The following is a 26,516-nucleotide window of genomic DNA, read 5'->3' on the forward strand; positions in this document are numbered from 1 at the left end:
TGGTGGCATGCTTGTTGCTATGATGTTGGGAAGTTATGCACTGATACTTCAAATAATACCAGTAGGGTCACCCATGGCAGACAGGCTTCAATGGAGCTCCCAGGCTAAGAGAGACAAGGAACAAAGGCTTGGTGAATTACTTTGGAAAAGTAGCCAATGAAAATTCCGTATAGAGCACAACAGAATATTCCCTGATAGGGTGCTGGAAGATGAGACTCCTCTATAAGAAGACCCTCAAAATACGCAATAGCTGCATCAATAGACTCCAGCTTACCAATGGTCCTGGAGACCAGGCAGAACCGGACAATGTTTCTTTCTCTTGTAGTTGGGGTCACAAGAAGTTACAGCCAACTCAATGACAACTAACAACAGCAATAATAAAGGCTATATTGTTGTTCAGTGCAGTAGAGTTGGTTCCAATTCATAGCAACCCTGTATAGGGTTTCTGAGGAGCATCTGGTGAGTTTGAGCCAACGATCTTTCAGTTCAAACCAACTTTGTGGTCTAGTGCATTAACTCACAGTGCCACACCAGGACTCCAAATGTTATATACTGGTACTGTAACATACTATGCTTAAGGGTATTTGCCTTTAAAATAATATCTAATATTTATGCTTAGAAGCCCTGGTGTGGTGGTCTAGGATAAGCATTGGGCTGTTAACCACAAGGTGAGTGGTTCAAACATACCACCCATTCATTCCTTGGAAACCCTATACATGGTTGCTGTGAGTCAGAACAACACAATTTATGCTTACTATGTGCTAAGCACTGTCCTAATTGGTTGAAATTTATTGATCTCATTTGATCCTCACAACAGCCTCATTGTGTCTAGTATGCTTGTTTCACAGATGAGAGACGTTACACATCAAATAGGTGGCTGATGGGGATTCCTCCCAGCCAGCACGGACATCTGGTCCTCATTCTTAAACAGCCTATGTGGCCATCTCTCCCCATTGCCGTTACTGTATTTCCATGAGCATGCTCAGTCCTGTTCCAGCAGAGACCATGACACCACTATTGATTTACCACCCTTGCTACACATGTCCTGGAGCCTGGACTAGCTAGCGGAGAATCCAAATTACTCAAACGTGATCTCTGCTTCAAGATGGCTGTGGTCTGGCTTACGTTGTTGCCAGGTACCATCGAATTGGTACAAACTCATAACGACCTTATGCACAACGGAACGAAACATTGCCCCGTCCTGCACTATTCTCATAATCATTGCTGTGCTTGAGTCCATGCTGCTGCTACCGTGCCAATCCACCTCCTTGGAGGTCTTCCTCTGTTTCGCTGATCCTCCACTCTACCAAGCATGATGTCCTTCTCCAGGGATTGGTGTCTCCTGGTAATATGTCCGAAGTATGAGAAACGAAGGAAGTCTGGCCATCCTGGCTTCTAAGGAGCATTCTGGCTGTATATCTTCAGAGAGACTAAAAAGCAGGTGATATCCCAACCAGCAGATAATCTATGTGGTAGTTGTTGTTAGGTGCCATCGAGTCAATACCGACTCATAGTGACCTTATACACAGCAGAATGAAACACTGCCTGATCCTGGGCCAACCTCACTACTGTTGCCACGCTTGAGTCCATCAGCACTGCCACTTTGCCAATCCATCTCATTGGGGGTCTTCCTCTTTTTCTCTTACCCTCCACCTTAGCAAACATGATATCCTTCTCCAGCGACTGGTCCCTCCTGACAATATGTCCAAAGTACGAGAGACGAAGTTTGGTCATCCTGGCCTCCAAGGAGCACTTTGGCTGCACTTCTTCCTACATGGTACAAATGGTTAATGCACTCAACTTAGCTGCTAACTGAAATCTTGCAAGCTGGAGTCACCCAGAGGTGCCTTGGAAGAAAAGCCTGGAACTCTTAAAAAAAAATCAGCCGCTGAAAACCCGATGGAGCACAGTTCTACTCTGACACACTCATGGGTCAGTGTTGATGGCAACTGGTGAACCACCCAGCAGGATTAGGAGAGAAGCAGTGAGTCAAGGCCAAGTTGCCAGACGGCATGGCAAGCTGGCAGAAAACATGCCGTTCTGTGCTAGTCGGTAAAAACAAAATACAGCTGCCACCATTGGTTTCCAAGCAGATTCTTACATTATGGCATCATAACGAAAGCATCAGAACAATTCTAGTGCTGTCCTAGCAGAACACCTTCTTAGGATGCAAAGTTGAATTCTGTTTTCTTCTAAATACTTGGCACAGACTTGGGATCTCCTCTCCAGGAACCTGTGAGCTCTACATTCACATGAGTTCATTCATGAAGCTTCATGAATGGAGTTGCTTAAATCTACAAATATCCATAATTTATCAAATAACCATCAGGAGAGAAGAAAGAAGTCAAAATAGCTCAGTGAGGTCACTTAGTGAGATTACTATTTTTTGCAACCTCACCCAGGAAAATGTGTTTAATCTCAAAACTTATATCTTGAATTATCTATTGTTCATTTAACTTAGCAGACAATATGAATAAGAGAATTTATCTCAAAGTAGACGCAATTGTTTATTTCTAACTACTAAATAGCCATAGGAGTCCTGGTATGGGGGCTGTAGGATAAGAACTGGTCTGCTACCCACAAGGTTTGGGGTTCAAATCCACCAGCCACTCCTCGGAAACCCTATATGAGTTTCTATGAGTAGGAACTGACTAGATGACACTTAACAACAACGAACAGCCATAAAGTCCCCTGGTGGCACAGTGGTTCAACACTTGCCTTACAGTTTGAGGTTGGAGGTTTAAATCACCCCCCCCACACACACACCTCCCCCCCACACACACACAGCGGCCTCACAGAAGAAAAGACCTGGATACCTGGTCTAGTCAAGGTTTCAAACTAGGAAACCTTTGGAGCAGTTCTACTTTGTCATGTTGGATCGCTATGAATCTGAATTGATTTGAGGGCACACACAATACATAGCTACAATGATGAAAAGATTTACATAAGTGAAGATTAAATCCTAAGGTAGAAACTAAGTATATGCCGTGAATGAAGAGTGCTAGAGATAAATAACTGCACAGTTCTCAAAATTCCGAAAACAGAAAAACATAGAGGATGAAAAGACCCAAACACAGGAATATCTGAGGCCAAAGGCTGAATGATACATCTTATTTATTAAAAAATCATCAGTCTAATATCACACTGTCCTGTTTTCTCAATGATCGGTTCACTGGTGCAACTCTGCAGGATTTGGAAAGAGGTTTCTTTATGTCAAACTTGGAACAGTTTGAGTACACAGAGCAAGACATTCAGGAAGTTAGTGGTTTGGACAACAAAGCCATGGTGGGCCTAATGTAATTAAATTTCAACACCCTGGTGTGTTGAATCACGCTAAGGGTTACCTCTGTTACCACAAGACTGCAGGAGAATGGATTTGTTTTGGATTCAGTAAGTATTATTTTAATAAAAAGAAGGAAGTTGGTTTGAAATGGCCTAAAGGGAAGAGTTGAGAAACCATTTTCGAGGCTTTGCATGAGCACATACTGGAATCATAAAATATCATCATAACTTGAATGAAAGCACGAAAGCAAAACAAAAGGGACAACTGGGGCAAAGTTTCCCGTTTCCAAAGTTGGGGCAGAGCACAAACACAGATGAAACTCTTTAAACATTGGATTTTGTCAAATGACGGTAACTTGGAGGAAAATCTCTCCCAGATGCACGGTGGGAAAGGAAATGTTTGAAAATACCCACTGAGCAGAAAGCACAATGCAGTTTATGGGGTTACCGCCACAATCTGTACTCCAACTATACACGAGAAGCCACTCTGTTTTTCCCACACACCAAATTCCTGCTGAGTTCTCTGCACACAGTACAAATGCAGCAGGGATTTTGTTGATGAGTTTAGTTGTGTTTCTTAACATAGGCAACAAGGAGTGCCTTTTACAGGGATGTCTTGGAAAACTACAAAGCAGACGGAATTAGTATCGTGCCCTTTCTCCTGCAACCTCACTGCCACTGAGGCTATTCCACCTCAGTGACCCTACGTAGGGTTTCCGAGACTGTAAATCTTTATGGAAACAGATACTGGCTGGAGGGTTTGAACAGCCAACCTTGTGATTAGCAGCCCCCAGCACTTCCAGGACTCTTTTAATATAGTTGTTAGGTGCCTTCGAGTTGGTTCGGACTCATAACCACCCTGTACAGGGTTTCCTTGTGGTTCGTAGTCCAGTGCTGATCCCACAGAGCCACACCAGCCCTGTTACTATCGTACAGAATCCTTCAAACCAAGAACCACCAGCACATGTTCTGTGAGTACTTTCCAGTGCATTGTAGGGTTTACTCATCAGCAATATAACCCAGAGCACATGGTAAGTAACGATCTTGCATTGTCCTTCCTAAGAACCTCCCACCCCCCCAACACACACACCTGTGCTACCATCATACCTTCTAGGGCTGAAGGGAAAGATGCTATTTGGTGGTAGCTGGCTTATGAAAGAAGGCTGTCTACGGTAATGATGTGAAGAAAAAGGCCAGTGTGCCTTCCAGCATCACCCTGTGTTGAGAAATCAGTACGCTCTGAGGTGCCATGAATGATGTCATGTCCCTTCTAGCCATAGTCTTGGTCAACTCCCACCAAATGACTTTTTCCTGATGGGTTTGGGTGAGAGAAGGTGGAGGAAGATATTGATGGGATTATATGATTCAGGGTAAATTGTGATTAGTCAATGTTGCCATTCTGCTGGGTATAAAATAAGCCATCTGAGAAGAGAGAGGGCAGAGGGAATCTGTACCATCAAGGCAGAAGAGCCAGATGTGGAATGCATCCTTTGGATCCTGAGATGCCTATGCACTGAACTTTCTGGATCCAGCAGACAGAGCTAGGACACTGGAGGAGAAAGAGAGGGGCAGCAGCAGCAACAGAACAAAGATTCAGAACATGAGACAGATCAGTGGACTTCCTGGTCCCAGTAAAGCTTCCTGGGGCAAGTAAAGCAAAGTGTTTTGGGGCAGGAGGTTTGTTTGTGGAGTGGGGTGCCTACTTAATTGGCAAACTAGGTTTGCTGGCCCATGGAGCCAGAGTTGAGTGCCTTCATGCTGAGGTTATGTAGCAGAATGAAGTGCCTGTTGGGCATTTATATGCAGCACTAAGAGACCTTAGTAACACTGCCTGAGCAGGGTAGATGCCAGGCCAAGGGGCTGAGGGCCAGCGAGAGGTCTGCCTGTGGGCACAGCAGAGAGACAGCTCTCCTTACCAAAGACCTATTTCCTGAGCATTTTCTGACCCTGCACTGTAACCTGTTAGCTTCCCTAATAAATCTCATAACTGTGAGTATGATGTCTGCGTTCATGTGGCCATTGGGAGGGACAGTTGGTGTCATTTTTCAGCTCTCTACCTGAAATAGCTCAGATTTCTCTTTTATTTCAAAGATAATTGAATTAATTTTCTTTGAGATCATAGAAAAAATTTTTGACTTTATACTCATTTTTTATTGTAGTTCAGATGAAAGTTTAAGAGTAAATTAGACATGTATTAAACCTTGGGTGAAGGGAAAGGCAGAATACAATAAGAAGAAGGAAGCACAACATGACCAGAGGCAAGGGAACTCACTGGGAGATACACAAGAGTACAAGACAACAAAGATAAATACCATTATACACACAATCCTGCAATGATGGTGCTAGCAAACAACATCTAGACACAGGATAGACATGCAAGCTGAACAGATGTGGGGAGGTGAACCTTTTTGTGGGGTGGTACACCCACAAGAATATGAAGGTTTGGCAGAGGATATTTCTATGTATATATTTGTATATGCTGCAAATACATTCAAGGATAAAGTAGAGCACACAAGGGCAAAGTTTTGAAAACATTTTAACTATAACACCAAGAAGGAATGAGTTACTGAGCTGAAGGACTTAGGAACAAAGTTCAGGGGGATATCTAGGTCATTTGGCATAACCTGTTGTTGCTGTTGTCAAGTGCTGTCGAGTCAGTTCCGACTCATAGTGATCCTGCATAGGTTTTCCGAGGAGCGGCTGGTGGGTTTGAACTGTTGACTTAGTGATTTAAATCAACCTTGCAGTTTAGTGCTTATCCTACAGTGCTACACCAGGATAACCTAATCCACAATAAATAGCATCATTATAAATGGAGAAAATATTGAAGTTGTCAAAGACTTCATTTTGCTTGGATCCACTATCAACACTCATGGAAGCAGCAATCAAGAAACCAAATAACATAATGCATTGGGAAAATCTGCAGCACTTTTTAAAGTGCTCAAGAACAAAGATGTCATTTTGAGGACTAAGGTGTGCCCAACTCACAATCACCGCATACATGTGAAAGTTGGGCAACAAATAAGGAAGACTGTAGAAGAATCTATGTATTTGAGTTATGGTGTTGGAGGAGAATACTAAAAGCACCATGGACTGCCAGAAGAACAAACGAATCTGTGTTGGAAGAAATACAACCAGATGCTCCTTAGAGCCCAAGATGGCGAGACTTTGTCTTTCATACTTCGGCTATGTTATTAGGAGGGACCGGTCCCTAGAGAAGGACATCATGCTTGGTAAAGTAAAGGGTCAGCAAAAACGAGGAAAACTTCCAACAAGATGGATCGGAATAGTGGCAGCAGAAATGGTCTCAAGGGGAGTGACTGTGAGGATGACGCAGGACTGCGTGCACAGTGTTTCATTCTGTTGTACATGAGGTCACTATGAGTCAGAACCTACTTGGTAGCACCTAACAGCAACAATAAAGGAAGCATGAGTCCCTCGAATATACCAAATCAAAATCTTGTCTTAAAAACGAATTTATTAATACCGTACCAATGAACCACAAGCTACCAGTTTGTTGTACTGTGGTGGCTGACACAGTAGGAATGCCATAGGGATTTTGTTGCTGATGTTGCTACGATGCTGGAAGCTATGACATCCATACATCAAAGACCAGCAGGGTCACCTCTGGTGGACTAGCTTCAGTGGAGTTTCTAGACTAAGACTATGAAGAAAGGTCTGGTGACCCACACGTCTAAAAATTGGCCAAGGACAATCTTATGGTTTATAGCAGGACACTGTGACTTGCTTACATAAGCATCATGATAAATGGAGAAAAGATTGGACATACCATCAAGGGGGATCCATTGCTAGAAGAAGACATTATATTTGGTGAAGCAAAGAGCCAACAGGAGCTTGCCTGGGAGCCTTTGGTTAGGTGGATTAACACAATAGTTGTAATAATGGACTCAAACATGGTGACTATTATAAGGATGAAGCAAAACAGTTTCTTTCATCTATTAGACATAGGCTTGCCATGAGTTAAAGGTAACTTGATGACTACCTCTCTCTATATATTTATCTAACTATCAACCGACTCGACGGCACTTAACAACAACAACAACAACATCTGCCTATATACCTACTTACCTATCTATCTATGACTTATAAAACCTAGTTTATTTTGTGTTATTCAATTAATAGTTTATTGATTTTCCTAATTTTTATCTCTTTCTCCTTTACTGAAGTATGCTGATATAGGAATAATAAGTGAAATCAAGTTAATCTATTTACCAGTTTTTAATAGATTTTTTTTTAATGAAATCTGTGAATTCCAATAGAAGTCCTGTGTCATTTTAATGTCCTTTCTTATCCAAGTGGGTAATGAGAATCTGATTGCATTGATAATTCTCAGTCAGTGATAATTCTTTGATCCACCTGGGTTGGATTCAAGTCATTGACGGAGGGCTTTTCTTTGTGCAAGGCATTGTAGGGAACACACACAAATATGGCAAAGGTCCTACTCCAACCTCAAGGAGTTAACGTGTTCTCTGTAAGTGGGTGCTCTACAAAGTCTATGTTTTCTGTAAGGCCTTGATATGTAGAGCCCATTATTTGAAAATATTACCAATTTATAAACAATGTTGTTTTCATAATACATATCTCTTGTGTTTTAAATTACATAAGGTAGTTAGAAAATTGTAGCTGTTACATGTTTAAGTCATTGCAGAAAAGAGCAAATAAATCTATAAGGATAAGTCACATCTTAAATTTTGTTGTTGTTAGGTGCTGACTTTGCTGTCCAATGCAGTAATCCACAGCACTACACCAGGATAGCAGCAAATACATGTGGGAGTAGACCCATAAATATCTACAGGGTTGATGGAGGATATTTGTACCTGGGTATTTTACCTTTGCTGCAAATACATTCACGAATGTGGTAGAGCACACAGGGGGAAAGTTAGGAAAACTACGTAGATATTATCAACGATCTTGAAGGAACGGGCCTGAGGGTTCAGGACCACAGTCTTGGGGTACACCATGGTCAATTGACATAACATACTCCACAAAGACAACAATCTACATCCTACTTTGGTGAGTAGCAACTGGGGTCTTAAAAGCTCACAAGCAGCCAACTAAGGTGCAATGATTGGTCTCTCCCAGTCCAGAGGAAAGAAGAGAAATGAAAGCTGAAGACCCATGGGAACAACTGATTCTGTGCACTTGTGGACTACATGAACATCCGTCTTCAAGACCTTGAGACCAGAACTAGAGGGTACCTGGCTACTACTTCCACCTGCTCTGAGTGGGAGAAAAATATGGAACAAAACTCAAACTCATGAAAAAAAAACCCAAAACCAGGTGTACTGGTTGGCCAGAAACTGATGCAACCCCCAAGTCTATGACCCTTAGTCACCCTCTGGGTCTGGAACTGAACTCACCCCCACAATTCAATTTTTAGCCAAATAATAGACAAGCCTATAAGGGAACAATAACACCAATGAGGCATACACACCTTAGAATTATCAACCACTTGAGATCCAAAGACAGAATTTACCCAATGAAAAAGTTCTGAATTAGGAAAGACAGAGGAATGGAAGCTAAGCAGGAAACCCAAGAAGGGTAATGTTGTCATCATTGTTGTTAAGTGTTGTCAAGTCAGTTCTGACCCATAGTGACTCTGTATAGGGTTTCCAAGGAGTGGCTGGTGAGCTTGAACTGCCGACCTAGTGGTTCAAACCAATTTTGCGGTCTAGTGCATTAACCCGCAGTGCCACACCAGGACTTCAGGAAGTGGAATAAGTGATGATAATTGAGGGAATTACAAGCACTGAGAGAGAGGAAACTAAATGTGCATGAATTGCTGAGTGTAAAACGGAAGGTCTGCTTGGTGAAGTTTACCCAATTCACAATGAAAAGACAAGTAATAGCAAATACAAGGTGTTTGGTCTGTGTTAACTAGTTGTAAGCATGTATGAGGGAGAAAATGGAATTTAATTTTTCCATGACCTTTTTGAAGCCCCCTTGTGTGTGTTTACACGTATATACATATATGCAGTCCTGGTGTGGCACTGTAGGATAAGCACTGGATTGTTAACTGCAAGGTTGGTAGTTCAAACCCATCAGTCACTCCTTGGAAAACTCTATACAGAGTCGCTATAAGTTTGAACCAACCCAACAGTACTTAACAACAACAACACATTTGTATAAATCCTCACTGCAATTCCATGCAATGGGTACTGTTATTATCTCTTATTATCCCTGCTACAGATGAAAACAGACACAAAGAGACATAGTAGACACTGAGAAAGATGAGGAGGGTAATGATGTAACACTAAGAATTTGGAAAAAAGAAAAAAGTCTACCATAGTACACAGTACACAATAACTGAAGTGAGTTTCATCAAAATCAGAAACAGGAGTACGAAACTCCGATGAGGCGACTGAGTACGTAACAGCAAAGGAAGAAACCCACACAAAGGACCGATTAAGTGACGGTGCACATCCGAACACACTGTGACCTTCGGAGGGAAGATTCAGACAATTGTCAAGATCCTGACAAAGACATCTTTAATAACTGTCAGAAAAATAGAAATACGGACATAGAAAAAATCATCCCCCAAGTTAGCAACATCAATAATATGGTTTTGTTTTGCACTTAAGTTCCCTAATGGTGAAATAAAAATGCAAGTTTCATTTAAATATCTGGATGCTCATCGCTAATCCTCAGAAAACACAGTCTCAGTTTTCATCTCAGCATTTGGTGTCATGTACACCTGTTCAAATTTCATTAGCAACATTAAATAAAGAGAAAATGTATAAATCAGGACACACTTTTTTAACATAGGCAAGAAAGCAAAAGTTAGATTGGGCCACAAGACAGCTATTTTGTAGCCAGTTTAGTAAACTTTCTAAATAACAGTTATTTTTTAAATGCTCAAAAGAAATCCCTTTGATGAACAGAATATGCAGCAAACTGTCACAAGAATGATGAATTAGAATACTATAACCCATGCATTCATTCTCCAGCAAGGACTCTTAACACTTGAGCACCTGGATTGAATCAAAGTCTAGTCAGCCTATCGGGTTTGTTGTTCCTTTGGCTTTTTTCCTTATCTTTACAAAAGTGTGTAAGAATTAAATAAAAATAATATTTATAATGCTCTGAGGGTAGTGTTAGTACCTTAATATACGTTAACTATTATTTTCATGATATATAAATATATATATATTAAGAACACACACTGTTGCTATTGAGTTGATTTAGCTACATGGTGATCCATGTGTTTTATATTCCATGAACACTGATCAATTACACATAACATATCCCAAAGACAGAAATGGAGAATTAGGATTTCTAAATCTACCAGAGAGAAGTCGTGCACACTTGACCAATTATTTTAGGAATTAGTTTTTTTTTTTAAATTCTATAATATATGATTTGAAATCTGAAAAAGAATGATTAGATTAACTGATAGCATTACACACATATATCCATGTGGTTTTCTACAAATGTGTAAGGGAAGAACCCATACAGCATTTCTTAGGCTGAAAGAACTGAAGAAAATTCAAGTCTTGTCTTGAAATACTTGAAGATTCTAGGGACAAAATGGAGTCCTGGTGTGATGCTGTGGGTTAATGCACAGTTGGTTTGAACCACAAGGTCAGCGGCTCAAGCTCACCAGCAGCTCCTCAGAAAACATATACAGGGTCGCTATGAGTCAGAACTGACTAGACAGCACTTAACAACAACAACAAGGGACAAAATATTGAATGAGGCAGAAAGCAGCAAATGAAGATGAAAGAAATATTGTGTAACACAAAGTCACTGTATTAAAATGAATCAGTCGATGCTAAACCATTTTAGGAGACAGCATATGATCAAGTACTGAGGATACTGAAAGAAGTCCAGGCTGGGCTGAAGGCTTTGGTGAAAAACGCCACTCCAGGAATTGACAGAACACAAACTGAAATGTTTCAACAAACTGATACAGCACTGGAGGCACTCATTCCACTAGGCCAAGAAATATGGAAGATGGCAACTTGGCCAACCAATTAAAGAGATCCATCTTGTGCCCATTCCAAAGAAAGGTAACCAAATGGGATGTAAAAATCATCAAACAATATCATTAATATCACAAAGTAAAATTTTGCTGAAGATAATTTTACAAAGTAAAATTTTGCAGCAGTACAGCAACAGGGAGCTGCCAAAAATGCAAGCTAGATTCTGAAGAGCAAGTGGAACTAGGGATATGATTGCTGATGTTAGATGGATCTTGGACAAAAACAGAGAATATCAGAAAGATATTTACTTGTGCATTGTTGACTGTGCAAAGGCATTCTACTGTGTGGATCATAAGGAACTTTGTATAACATTGAGAAGAATGGGGACCCCAGACCACTTAATTGCACTCATGAGCAACCTATATATAGATTAAGAGACAGTTGCTTGAACAGAACAAGGGGATACTGAATGGTTTAAAGTCAGGAAAGGTGTGTGCCAGGGTTGTATTCTTTCACCATACTTAATCAATCTGTATGCTGATCAAATAATCAGAGAAGCTGGATTATATGAAGAAGAACGTGGCATCAGGATTGGAGGAAGATTCAATAACCTGTGATATGCAGATGATACGATCTTTCTTGCAGGAAGTGAAGAGGACTGAAAATACTGATGAAGACCATAGACCACAGCCTTCGGTATGGATTGCACCTCAATGTAAAGAAACAAAAATCCTCACCACTGAACCAATAGATGATAAATGGAGAAAAGATTGAAGTTGTCAAAGACTTCATTTTTTGGATCCACAATCAATACTCAAGGAAGCATCACTCAAGAAGTAAAAGGACATATTACATTAGGCAAATCTGCTGCAAAAGACCTCTTTAAAGTGTTCAAGAGCAACAATGGCAGTTTGAAGACTAAGGTGCACCTGACCCAAGCTATGACATTTTCAATCGCCTCATATGCATGTGAAAGTTGGACAATGAATGAGGAAAACTATGGAAGAATCAATGCATTTGAATCATGGTGTTAGTGAAGACGACTGAAATTACCATGGACTGCCAGAAGAACAAACAAATCTGTCTTGGAAGAAGTAGAGGTAGGATGCTCCTTAGAAACAAGAATGTTGTTGTTGTTAAGTGCCGTCGAGTCGGTTCCGACCCATAGCAACCCTGTACAGGGTTTCCGAGGGTGTAACATAGTGGTTACGAATCAGGCTGCGAACCTTAAGGTCAGCGGTTCAAAACTACCAGCTGCTCCACGGGAGAAAGATGAGGCTTTCTACTCCCGTAAAGATTTTAGAAACAAGGATAGTGAGACTTTATCTCTCATGCTTTAGACATGTTGTCAGGATGGGCTATTCCCTTGAGAAGGACATCATACTTGGCAAAGGGTCAATGAAAAAGAGGAAGAGCCCCAAGGAGATGGATTAACACAGTGGCAGCAACAAAGGGCTCAAATATAACAACTGTGAGTATGGTGCAAGACTGGGTAGTGTTTTGTTCTGTTGTGAATAGGTTACCATGAGTCAGAACCAACTCAATGGCACCCAACAACAGTAGCAATAACAACACATGGGTGTGTTCTCATATAAGAAAAAATATTTTATATGAATATTATTATTCCTGATTTGGTTTCCCTTGGGTTTTCCAATCCAAAGAAATAAGCCTAGAGAAACTACAGAAAGCAATAGCCCGTAGTTTAAAAACCAGACAAACGGATCTGTCAATGATAAAGCAGTCATGTGTAACTGAGAAAGTCATATTGGGTATCTATGCCATACTCTTACAGCAGTTTTTATACAAAGTTTTGTCAAAGGAAGGTTGTAGAGCTTTTTAAGGAAGTAACTACTAGAGAAAATATAAAAGGTTTATTAAGAAATCTGGCCAGGGACTGGAATCTGGAACACCATTTTGGATGGTCAACAATGAAGCCGAACTTTTAGTTTTCTATTCTCCCATCCCATCCCCTTTTCCTCTTCTTGACTTGAATTTTAGATGTTCAGTAGATAAAGTTTATAGTCACACATCCCATGCCTTGAGCTATTTAGAGTCAAGACATTATGTAACACGAACAGTGGAAACAACCCAAATGTTCATCAATGATGAACAGATAAACAAAATGTGATACAGCCACACGATGGCATATTATTTAGTCATAAAAAGGCAATTAAGAATTGATACATGACATGACATGAATGAACATTGAAAATATCATGCTAAGTGAAAGAAGCCCATCATAAAGTCCACATACTGTATGATACCATCCATAGGATATGTCCAGGACAGGGTACTCTCTGTATGGAGACCAAAAGTCAATTGAGTGGTTGCTTAAGGCTGGGGATGGAAGTATTGGAGCAGGTTACAGCTACAGGGTAGGGGCTTTTCTTTCTAACATGATGAAAAATGCTCTAATCTTGACTTTATCAATTGACTAAAAAACCAGTAGATAATACACTTTGAATGGGTGAATAATATAGCAAGTGGTTATATGTCAATAAAAAAAGAAAGAAATAAAAAAAAAAAGACAGTATATAATATGAATGACATATTTAAGTGCATCTTTTGGCAATGTAAATGAGCCGTGGTGGCGCAGCACTTGAAGCACTTGGCTGCAAGCCGAAAGACCGGCAGTTTGAACCCACCAGTTTCTCCTTGGGATAAAAATGTGGCAGACTATTTCTGTAAAGATTGTTGCGATCGTTGTCAAGTGCCATTGCATCAGTTCTGACTCATGGCGACCCTGTGAGCTCTAAGGAGCTTCTAGTGGATTTGAACTGCCAACCTTGTGGTCAACAGTCCAGCTTATCCAACAGTGTCATACCAGAACTCCTCTGGAAAGATTAGAGCCTTGGAAACTCTATAGGGGCAGTGCTACTTCCTCCTATAAATAAGGTCACTATGGTAAGAGTCGACTTGACCGCAGTAGGTTTGGTTTTAATTTTTCTATCCATATTGCACAATATTTTAAGTCTTGAATGCTGTCATTAAATACCAGAATATTTCACACGCCATGTAGGAAATTCATGTAACTTAATTTAGAATATTAATGTATATACATTTCCTATGAGTTGAAAACATACTGAGAAAAACGCTTACTTTTGCTCAACATAGAGAGGATCAAAGAATTCCGTTGTGATTTTGTTTGCATACAGGGAACAGCCGGTCATTGAGCACAGCCCTATAAAAGTACCAGAAAGAAAATAGTATTGTAAGTGTGAGTTCATTAATATCATACAGTACCTTGTTTGGAAGAAATTTGCCATTTACCTGAGAGTATGAAAACAATTCCAGCCAAGCATGCAATTTTAGCTTTGGCTTTATCTGAACCTCCAACTTTGGTACACTTCATTCCAAACAGTGCAAATATGGAACCGAAAAAGCCCAGGCTGACAGCAGCGATCATAAGTCCTCTACAAGCCTGGATATAACCTGCAATTAGAGTAGTTCATTTGATATTAACATAAAACGTGGGACAGTTCAGGGGAAACTTCTCAGTTTACATTGTCATTCTGAATGACAGTTCTCTTTTCCAAAGACATCACTGTAACGGTTACAACATGGGGAAAGACGAGAAAGCAAGTTCAACCATATCGAGGGCCTGATTTCAACGCCACATACTTCTAAGTACAGTTTGTGCATAATCCCCAGGATAGATCTCTGAGTGTGATTATTCCCATTTTCATTGATGAGGAAAACTGAGGCAGCACGCAAGGTTACATGATGTGTCACCAGAGGGCAGTTAGTAAGGGGCAGAAATGGGGTCCATGCCAGAACAGATGCAAAGAATACCAACTGTGCCTCTCACTGTGAGAAACACCTACCTGCCACTATCAAAACCCTTTAATTCCTTCACACATTGGGCCTTTTAAATAGATGACTTATTGCTTTTTACTTTATAAAATTGTAAAATTTATAATGCTGTTGTTAAGTGCCATTGAGTCAATTCTGACTCATAGTGACCCTGTATAGGGGTTCCAAGGAGTGGCTGGTGAGCATGCACTGCCGACCTTACAGTTCAAATGACTTCGCAGTCCAGCGCATTAACCCACAGTGCCACACTAGGATTCCTAAAATTTATATAGGCACAGATATATCTCGGAGGGATTGCTGTTTCAGCTCCAGACCCCTGCAAGAAAGTAGAGCTCATAATAAAGCAAGTCATAAATATGTTGGTTTTCCAGTGCTATAAAAGTTGTGTTTGTACTATGTTATAGTCTAATAAGTACACAATAGCATTATGAAAAGTCTGAAAGACTGAAAGTTTACCAAATGTAACACAGAGCCATGAAGTGAGCACATACATGCTTTTGGGAAAATGGTACCAGTTGACTTGTTCCACACCGGGTTGCCACAAACCTTCAATTTGTAAAAACGGCAACATTTTCACAGTGCAATAAAGTGAAGCATAATGAGATGTCCCATTACAGGAATGTAATGGGACAGCAAAGCTTCCAAAGAGTCAAACCTTCTAGTATTGTTGTTGTTGTTGTTAAGTGCTGTTGCATCAGTTCTGACTCATAGCAACCCTGTAGAGGGTTTCAGAGGAGTGGCTGGTTTGATTTGCTGACCTTGTTCAAACCAACCTTGCAGTTCAGTGCTTATCCTACAGCGCCTTACAAAGATTCCAGTATTAGTGAAGCATTAGCGAATACTCCACTTATTAGTTAAGGCTTATAAATCCAGTCAACTGAAATATGTTGAACCACAGGGAGTTGAAGGCATGAACTATATTAATGCCCTTCTCTTGTTTTTAGGGCACATAAAACAAATTGGGGTTTAAAAATTATTGTTTCGTAAAAGAATAACAGAATTAGCACAGCAACTGTTGGCATATAAATAGGTACTTTCAAAGTGTGTTCTGTTTGTTTGATCATTCCCCCTAATAAACTTTAACCACACAAGGTCATCTTTTATTTCAATCAGAAACAGTGTCATATTTCAGTCTGAAATATTGATAGTAGACCAATATTAGGTACACTTACTGAATAGGTATAAGTAAATATTTCTTAAGCAAATGAACAGGTTTATACCTGGAACTGAAGATTCTAGTTTAATATGAAATAAGTCTACATGCCAAGATACAGAAAATCATTTATGATTAGTGTTCAAATAAAGCCTACAGTAAAATTTTCATTCTTTCCCAAAGACATACGAACTAGAAGTCACCTACCAGCATTTACTCCCTGAATTTGTGATGATGATAGTCTTAGGTTATAGTATGATTATAGTCACGTCGTTAGGAAGAACCAGTCCCTGGCGAAGGGCATCCTGCTTAGTAAAGTGGAGGGTCAGATGGACTGACACAGTGGCAGGAACAATGGGCTCAAACGTAAGGAATATGAGGTCAAACGTAAGGCTCAAACGTAAGGACTGGACAGTGGTTCTTTTTGTTGTGATGAGGGTCGCTATGAACTTGAACTAGCTTGATGACACCTCACAACGGCATAGTCTTAGAATGGTAGGACCCATTTTCAGGAGCAAAGGGAGTAATGTTTTCCATTTCGTTGTAATAAACTCTAGGCTCTCAGAAATTCAGACTGCAATGACAGTGACCTCCTATTTGATCATGTGTGTTTTACTTCCAGATAGAAAATCATGCCACTCATAGTGAGGTTATGAAAAATGGCCAAAGTAACTTATTTTTAGCAAAACCGAATAACAGGGGCTGATTTTGATGGCAATAATCACGCAGCAGGATTTTCTGGGTTTCTGCTACCAAATTTGGAACCAGCTCGATTGTAAACTTCAACCTGAAAGTCTCCCACCCGGAGCCCAGGTAGAGGAGACGAAAGCACAGAGAGAGACAAGAAACTTGTTAGTTTCTTACAAAATTAAAAGAGTCTTCATCATTTACATCCAGAGCTACTTGAACAGTGTGGCTTGATAATTTTTTAGACTGATTATTCTAAGTTACAGTTTGGAGGGATTTTGGAGGACTTTAACTGCAATCATTAAGCAGACAAACAAAAATGGAGGGGGATAAGCAAGCCTCTCTAACACAAAACATAAACGATCTGAGAAAGCTTTATCCTGCACCATCCTAACATTTACTTAGTTATCTTATAGACTTTATTAACAGAAAACGTAGGAGGTCAAATTCTACAATCTGGTCTCATAGAACATGGAATATATTTTCCCAGATGGTTAGAATCCCAGGCCAGGCCTTAACATGACTGGAAAAGAAATCATTGTCCTTTAATTTTATCCATTTCCCAGTCATTTTTCTGTGAGTTTCTTACGCTGAGATCTTTCTCAGCCCTTGTTCTTGCAGCAGGAACTGCTTTGATCTTTTGGAATGGTAGAGAGGAGAGATAGAAAGGGAATGTTCTGACAGGGTCCTGTCATTCTTTATAACTAGCCAGAACACGATATGAAGGGCAAGGTAAAAGCTGTTAAAAGCAGAAATAACTCCAAGCGTGTTAAAAGCAGAAATAACTTGTTAGCTTTTTATAGGAATAAAAGTAAGTTACTTCAGAAAGCCAATTATTTTCCCGAGTTTCTGAAATGGGAGCAAAAAGCATGGAACAGGCTTCCTGGGAATAAACTGCTCTGCCAGACATAAATGTAATCAAGATGTTTGTATATTAGGAACTACCTGTGCTTATAATCACCCAGGTACTCTGGCCTGAAAAGATTTAAAGTAAATTCTTCCAGAGCTTCTCTTTTGAAATGCAGACCTCAACAACCTTGCTTTTTCAAACAGTTACTGTGGGTAAAATGTATTTCAAGTAACCCCATCAGGGGGAAGTGGCAGTAAAATCCTAGTCAAGGAGGTCATTATTTTGACAGGTCTAATTTATCGACACCCTTAATAGCTAATTAAGACATTAAGGTGCTGAGGCATGAACATATTTACTTAGAAGTTCTCTGAAGTATAATTTATAGTTAAGTCTCTTAGGAGAAATGGCAAACATTTCCACTAACAAAAATAGATGGCATGTATGAAAAATAACATGGCTTGAGAAAATGATTCTCAGCTAAAGTTCAAGAGGTTCTTTGAAAGGAATATAGGGTAGCAATAAACAGAAATCACTAGCTCATTCAACCACAAAACTTTCCATTAGTAAAATACTGGGACTGACTTTGAATCCATGATTTCTGTTGGAAAGAAACCTTCAAGGTGCCTTTAAAAGCTAAGTGTTCTCCAAAGCAATAGGTAGCTTATTTTTTCATTTTAAATTAGCTATGGGTAGCTTATTTTTCATTTAGAACTAGCAGACAGTATCCAGTTGGTGGAGATAATACACTAGTAGCATAGGTGCTAGATGTTGGATTTGAGGGAAAAAAATAATGTGGTTTTCTTATACCCAGTAGTACGCTTTGTGTACTTTTTGCAAATCCTTGGAAAGAAAAGTGGAATGGGGGGACACGCAAGAATCCTCAATTTCAGCCTTGCTTTTAATTCCATTACTTAATCCCTCTGGATCTCAATTTTCTCATCTGTAAAATAGGGACAGCAACATCTACTTTGCAGGATGAATAGAGTATCTGGTGAGTGGTAAGAACATCATCAAAGCGTTCCCTCTATAATATGGAGACTGATTCTAAACAGAATTAGAGTTGTCATCTTGATGTGGAATAACATTCTATCTACCCATTTAGCTTTTCCAGGCTTCATTTTCCTAATGGTGGCACAATGATGACAATGATTCTCCCCTGTCAATGAGAAAGCAGAGCGTTGACCTTCTACAGGAAATCCAGAGCAATGATCCCAGCATCTGCATCCAAGAGGCTTCATCTATCACCTAAGAGTATGCTGGTCAGAGCCAAGAACCTTCCTTTGCGCTTTTTGGATGTTCTTCTCAATCTAAAGCTTTTGCCTGGTTTAAGGATGGTTTTGCTCGGGTCTGTGATCACCATGGCCTATGGGAATAAAGTTTTCTCCCACTACTTAAAGGCAGTGTCCGGATGTTCTGCAGCACGGTGACATCAGCAGGTCGTTCCTGAAAACCAGCACCCATTAGGTGTTGCTGCCCTGGAAATACACACAGACAACTAACATGCAGAAGGACCCTGTTCAGGGAAGTCCCACTTGTCAGTGGGCATATGAAATTGTAGCTTTGTGCTTTAGCTCTCAAAGATGTTATTCTGAGAGACACAAAAATAAAATAAAATAAGCTTATCACAGTGGGAAATGGAATGTGTTTGTAAGTCACAAAAGGCAAAGTCATCAAGGAAGACGCTAATTAATTATGTTAGACACCTTAAAGTTTGTATGGAAAAAGGCACCATAAAGTTAAAAGAAAGGCAATGGCCTGAGACCTCAATATACATAACAAACCAAGGATTGATATCCAGAATTTTAAAAACTAAAATCGTTTAAACCAATCAGCACAAAAGAATCATGGGTATAGGATGGGAACAAGCAATTCACAAAGGAGAAAAAAAAAAGGTCAATTAATATATGATAAGATGCATACGATCATAAATAATTAGGGAAATGCCATCATATTGGGTGAAAAAAACTTATTGGTGACAATGTGGGAAAACGTGGCGTCGTGGGTTAATGTGCTGGACTGCAAAGTCAGTTTGAACCACAAGGTCGGTGGTTCAAGCTCACCAGCAGTTCCTCGGAAACCCTATACAGGGTGGCTATGGGTTGGAACCGAATCGACGGTTCTTAACAACAACAACAATAAACTATTGGTGGAGTGTTATTTGGCAGTATAGGTTAAAAATTAAATGTCTGTGTTACTGCCTTGACAATCCCACTGCTTGGTACCAGCTCTGCAGAAATACACATATGCACAAAGAAGTGAATGTAAGAATTTTCAGTATAGTGCTAATAATAATGAAGAGTTGGAAAGGGTTCAACGTCTAACAATGGGTAAATGGTTCAATGAACCCGTTTTCCCAGACTAATGAACATTATGTAACTAGTAAAAAGAGTTAGTTCTATATGTGCTAGCTTGGAGAGATAAGTTGTTGACTTTAAAACATTGGGTGCTATCATATTTTTATAGCATTTCCTGGACTCATGAACACACAGGAAGACAATTTTTCAGGTTGGGGCATAGAAATGTGACTCCTCTTTGTCCCACTCCAAACTAAATTTAAAATCAGATCACTGAAGAATACGTCCTGCTTCCTTCTCAATGCCCAACCTGCCTAATAATCAGAATACACAACTAACCATTCTCACTTCAAAAGCATAAAGGCATCTCTCTCTCTCTCTTTTCCTTTGTTCCCCAACTGTCCTATAGAAGGAGGTGTACCTACCTGGCTCACTGTCTCAGATAACAATACAGTTACAACCTAAGACGGCTCTAGGACACTTACTGTCAATTACATACTCCTGAACGTAAACCACAGAAACAAGAGTCGGCCTGTTCTCAGCATTTGCCTGGATGTGCTCTCCGTGGCACCCAGGAAATCCAACAGTAGTTTGAGGGAATAAACAGTGTTCTGGCAGCTTATTTGACATAATCGCAGGCAAACCAAAGCGGGTGTCAACTTTCTAACATCAGACACGATCTTCCCTTATTCTGAGACCCCATCAAATATCACATTGAGCAACAGTTTGCTTTTCATGCTAACTGCCATCTTTGAGGTTTCAGATCTGTGTCTTTTATTTACCCTGCTAGGTAAATAAACACATCAAAGGAAAAGAGAACACCTCAAACTTAAAAACAATTAAAAGGATTCCACTGAAGTGTCTTGGGGGGGGTGGGGGTGGGGGCAGATGTCTAGTTGTCTGCGGTAAAATCCAGAAGAAAGACTAGATATAATTTGAGCAATCATTGTGACCAAAATGCCATCTACTCTCTTGAAACGAAACAGAGTCTGTTTCTTTTTATATTGTTTTGTACAATAACCTGGTGTTATTAGGCAAAACAATATAAAGCTCGGTTGACACTAACAATGTAGCTCAACATCTACAAAAGAACACGAGGAAGTCTCGCTCGGAGAGCAGTCACAGGCGCAAGATCAGTGCTTGCCAAGATTTACCAATTGAGACTTCATCAGCTCCGTAAGCAAGATAGATTTCAAGGGGCGTTTGTCTTGCTAAAAGTTGGGAAAGTATTACAGCTTGGCCAGACAAATTTGTAGAAACGTTTGCAAGTAATGAAGAGGGTGGGTGGGGGGAGTTCAGAAGGCACGACAATTCTTTTTCCCCTGGCTACTTTGAAAAGACCAACAAAACGACTAAAGGGTGTTAAAGGCAAGCACATCTGGCTTTGTATGGCACCGAATTAATATGAACTAAGCTCTTCTGCGGAAAGGGACAACATCCCGCTGCGTGAACTGCGAGTCTGGTGGGTTTGTGGCCCGCGCAGTCCTCAGGAGTGGGGGTCGTACAGCCGTGACCTTGACTCTCAGAACAGCAAGGCGGCTCTCCATCCCACCCGGTGCTAACTGCTTGTCTCCTTTCCCAGGGTAAAAGGTTCAGACAGGATCCCCTGAGGGATAGCTGTCGGGGACGGCGATTGGCGGGCACGGAGACTCTCTCCAACTCCCTCGGGCCCTAAGAGGAGCTCAGGGCCCGAACCTCGGAGTCCAGCCAGGGATCCCGCCGGGGGCTGTGGGGTCGAGGGAGGCGCCGGGGCCTCCCCAGTCCCATGCCCTCAGGCTGAGAGGGCACCCCTGTGGGCTGGTCAGGGAGGTGCGAGGGCCAGGGTCCCGGGGCGGGGGGATGCAGACCGTCCAGCGCCAGCATGGAAGGGAAGTCCTTGCAATTGGAGACGCCCGTAGAGTCGGTAACGCAAGTCTTCCACAGGTTGGCCCAATAGGTGGCGGTGGTGATGACGGTGCCGTCGATGGTGGAAACCTTCCAGTAGTCGGTGGGCAGCGTGGAGGACACCAACACCCAGCCAGAGACGGAGACCATAAAGGCGATGATCTCCGAGGCCGTGCTCGCCATGCCGCCGGCTGCAGCCGCGCTCCGGCACCCACTCGGCGCTGCGACCCCCGACGCGCCCGGCCAGGAGTACCCAGCCCCGCGGCTCCGCCTCCCGGCCTGTCGCTACCCCCGCCCTCCGCCCGCCCCGCCGCCTCTGTCGAAGACCCGGCGCTAGGGGGCGCGCGCGATGCCCCGTGGGAAGGGAGGGCTAGGGGCGCTTCCCAGACCGCCTGCCCGTGAACTGGCTCCACGCCCGCAGTCAAAAAAAAAAGGCTGGTCCGCGCTCCCTTTTGCCCCACGCCCCCGCATCTCCCGGACCGAGTGACCGCGGAGAATGGCTTTCTTATTCGAGCCGCACGGCTCAGGGGCCGACTGACAGTCGGATGTGGACAACTTGCTGACCCCCACCCCCCACCCCAGGTCTTAACCCCCACATCTTTGCCAGTCCTACTCATCGCAAATATTTTAGCTCCCAGAGTATCTTGTGAAGGCAGAACAGAAAAAGCTGTTTGTGTGCCCTAAAAGGACACGGTCTGGTAATGCAGTTCTTGGGGCTGAACTCTAAAAGGGTTTTGTGCCATGCTTGTTTTGGTGACCCTGTTTGACTTGTCAAGGAGGGATCACTATGCAGGTTTGGGATTCAACCGGCCTTGCCCTCAAAGCTCTGCGGTTCTTTTTGGCCTGGTGTGCGTGCGGAAGGTAAAGTGGTGCTTGATGAAGACCTAAACTCAGCAGCATATGGGGAGGGAGGCTCTATCAGAACCTTTACAATTTTGAACTTGAATATTTGAGGCGTAATGCTGGCATGCTTACACGAATGTCCTGTGCACTGGGCTTGAATTTAAGACGTTTTTCCTGCTCTTCGGAGCTCCAGTCTATTTTTTGAAGTTACACTGGGAATTTTTCTATCTTGTTTTACTTTTAACCACCTCTGCGTTTCGTGCCTAATTAAAGAAATAACTCATTCATTCGTTCATTCCTGTCTGAAGATAAAACATAAAAAATCAGGTGCACTTCCGGCCCCTAAGGTCACAAATCTGGACATTTATGAGAGAGCAAAAACACTGGCTTTATTATGGGGTTTTTAATCTATCCACTTAAGTTCTTTCACTTCTTTGTATGAGATTTCAGGAGTCACTTCTTGCCAAAAGTAACCAAAGATCTAAAACCAATAAATCAGTCTTTTAATACAAAACCCTTTGTTTCATGATCTTTATGTAGATACTTTAGTGCATTGTGAAGAATTTTTAAAATCCTCTTTGTCGTTGTTTTGTTTTGTTTTTTTAAACCAGATGAGTGCAGAATGAAATTAGAGGTGACTTTGAAGGAGTCCTGGTGGGCCAGTGGGTATGCACTTAGATGCTAACCAAAGGGTCTGTGGTTAAGGGGGAAAGATGTAGCAGTTCATGTCCATAAAGCTTTACAGCCTTGAAATCCCTATGGGATAATTGTACTCTGTCCCAAGGTGATGGATTTGGGTTGGGTGAACAAGAGAACGTGCCTGGGTGATGCAAACCGGTTTGCACTCAGCTGGTGCTGTAGGATAAGCACTCGACTGCAAGGTCGGTTTGAGCTGCAAAATTGGCAGTTTAAACTCCTCGGAAACCCTATACAAGGTCGCTATGAGTCAGAACCAACTCGATGGCACTTGACAACAGCAACCAACTGAAGGGTACTGAATCCATTCAATTGCACCTGGGAAGAAAGACCTGGTCATCTACTTCTGAAGGAGCACAGACAGTGCTCCGAAAAATTGGGGTTTCTGTGAGGCAGGATCCACTGGATGGCAACAGGTGTTTTTTTTTTTCCTTTTTCTTTTTAATGGAGAAAAGAAGAGATTGGGCTAAAGACTCATAAAAGCTTACATTTGAAAGGCCCATCAGAGATCCTTAAAACAAGATTCATGTTCAATGCAGAGATCTTGTCTGTATCTAGCATAGTGGTTACGAATTGGGCTGCTAAGCTCAAGGTCAGCAGGTCAAAACTACCAGCTATTCCATGGGAGAAAGCTGAGGCTTTCTGCTCCCATAAAGATTTACAGCCTCGGCAACCCTGTGCGGGGTTGCTGAGTCGGAACTGACTCTATGGCACACCATTACCACCACCAGCGATTATATGCAGCCCACACTCTACGCTTCAGGGTTAGAGGTTCAGCATATGGCAAGGTTGTTGTTGTTGTGAAGTGCTGTCGAGTTGGTTCCGACCCATAGCGACCCTGTATAGGGTTTCTGAGGAGCAGCTGGTAAGCTTGAACTGCCGACCTTGCAGTTCAAATGGCTTTGCAGTCTGGCGCATTAACCCACAGTGCCACACCAAGACTCCATATGGCAAGGTATCTGGTTGGTTTCTTTGGCAGCCCTATTAGAAAGTCTGTATGTATACTGAGTCTGACTCTGTCTCCCTTAAACTTCCACCCCAATGTATATCCTTCAGTGCTCTGAGACCCACAGCGAAGTCCTACCCTCTGGCTGTGGATTGACCCTTAGGAGATGTATCTGGTGTGCTTGGTCATCTCATGGCCTTGAGTGGCAGATGGGTTGCCTTGTGGGATGCTGACATTGTGACGTGATATTCTAGGTCTGCTCTTGGTCCCAACTTGTCCTGGTGTGTTCTGTCTTGTTGTTCACTGGTGGGTCAAACCTAAAAGCAACGTTGTGGAAGCTATGTCTAACCTTTTCTTTTTCATCTTCTCCTATACAAAATGTCCTCTATTCTTTGAGAGATTTGCTTTTTAAAACTGCTTGTATTGTCTAGTTTCTTGCCCCCCAGCATATTTCCATGATCATTTCTAGGCGATATTCCTTTCGGAATGATTTGCTGATTTCTGGTCCTACATACTGTTCAGAAAACACAGAAAGCCATTAATCATAACATTCCCTCTAGAGTTTGAACAAATTTTGGTGTTGTGCTTTTGCGCTTTTATTTCTGCCTTTGTTCAGTTTCTTTGTATTGCTCGCGGCTCGCTTCTGAAAGGTACTCAGTACATTCATTGAGAATTTATTTGTTTTCACAAGACGACACGCCAATTTAATTTTGATATTCACAAAAGGTGAATTGTGACTCTCAGGATTCAAGTAGTTGTAAATTTGTTAACCGGTCAGTTATTAATTCTATTGTTTGGTGCCAAAGGCACTTTTTGTTTTAGAAAATAAATTTGAAGAATGGTTTGGTGTTTGAGACTAGCCACATAAAGTTTAACATATAATATAACCAGTTAACTACTATACTTAAAAAATCCATAAGTCCTGGTCTTTATTGTAGTATGGTGTCCTGGTGTGGCACTGTAGGATAAGCACTCCACCATAAGGTCAGTTTGAACTGCAAGGTTGACAGTTCAAACTCACCAGCCGCTCCTCAGAAACTCTATACAGGGCCGCTATGAGTTGAAACCAACTTGACAGTGCTTAACAACAACAACAAACTGTAGTATAATTTCTTGAGGAAACAAATTCTGAGTTGCAATGTAGAACTTCAAGAAAGCATTGTCACCACCCCACCCCAACTCAGTGCATGCCCAGATCAAATAAATCATCGTCTCTGGGGTAGGCCCTGATAAGTGGTATATCTAAAATTTGTAATATGCAGCCAGATTGGGAACCAAAGTTCTAACCAGTTGAGATTCATGTACATGTGTATAAACAGTTCATTTAGTTTAGCAGATGGTGTGTATTATTTAATGAGTTAAACCTTTCCTCCCAAAGAGATATTCGTAGACTCCTAAGATTGTAATACACAATTTCAACTTAAAAGAGGTTGCAAATACCACAAATGGCACAGAAATTAAGATCTAAATGGCAGTGCCAGAGAAAACAGACAAGGGTCATCATGCCTGTGGATTTGATTACTCTTTCTTTTACATTCGCCTTTGGACCTTTTCTTTCTATGAAGTTCATCAACTCTAAATGCTTTTTTTTTTTTTGTCTTCTCTGGAATGTGCTTCATATTTGCTGAAAAGAGTTGCATTATACAGCCTGCATGTGCTTCATTAAAGAATGGAAAATATTAACTCTCATTAATACCTGAAGAATACTATGGAATGCATCGAGCATTTATTTCAGACTGCAATTTTTCAAACCAGTTTAGTCAGAAGAAATCTAAGAATATTAGAGAATACCACATAATTTGGCATAACAATGCCCAGAAAAAGAAAATGAATTAAGCAGAGAAGATTTTTTTAAAGTAATGGATAAATGTCATACTTCACTTTAAGATTATAGAGTCCAAAATAACCTTTGCAGTTAATCTGCAAACTGATTTACAGAGCTGCACCTTCCAACTGATAAATGCTTCCTTATTTTCTTTAGTATTCAGTTCAGTGAAATTTTTATATAACAACTCCTAACAAACGATTCTTATTTGAAAAATAAAAAATGAACATAGCAAAAAAAGTTGCTCTCCCCAAATGAAATAAAATGCCATCTTAATAATAATTTAGTGCTTTCCAATGT

General features: G+C 41.2%; 1 protein-coding gene across 3 annotated transcripts in view; it reads right to left on the minus strand.

Moving 5' to 3' along the window:
- Positions 1-26,516, minus strand: part of CLDN10 (claudin 10) — a 178,216-nt gene that overhangs the window by 14,544 nt on the left and 137,156 nt on the right. For 2 of the 3 annotated variants that reach the window (XM_006831999.1, XM_006831998.1), the window contains exons 2-3: positions 14,496-14,657; positions 14,325-14,406 (exon numbers count right to left, since the gene is read on the minus strand). In XM_006831999.1, the coding sequence (XP_006832062.1) occupies positions 14,325-14,406; positions 14,496-14,657 (244 nt within the window). Of the gene's footprint in view, positions 1-14,324; positions 14,407-14,495; positions 14,658-21,869; positions 22,096-26,516 lie in introns of those variants that run through there. The other variant, XM_006832000.1, reaches the window with a different exon arrangement.

This window comes from Chrysochloris asiatica, unplaced genomic scaffold (assembly GCF_000296735.1).
Source record: "Chrysochloris asiatica unplaced genomic scaffold, ChrAsi1.0 scaffold00005, whole genome shotgun sequence".
Classification (NCBI taxonomy): Eukaryota; Metazoa; Chordata; class Mammalia; order Afrosoricida; family Chrysochloridae; genus Chrysochloris; species Chrysochloris asiatica.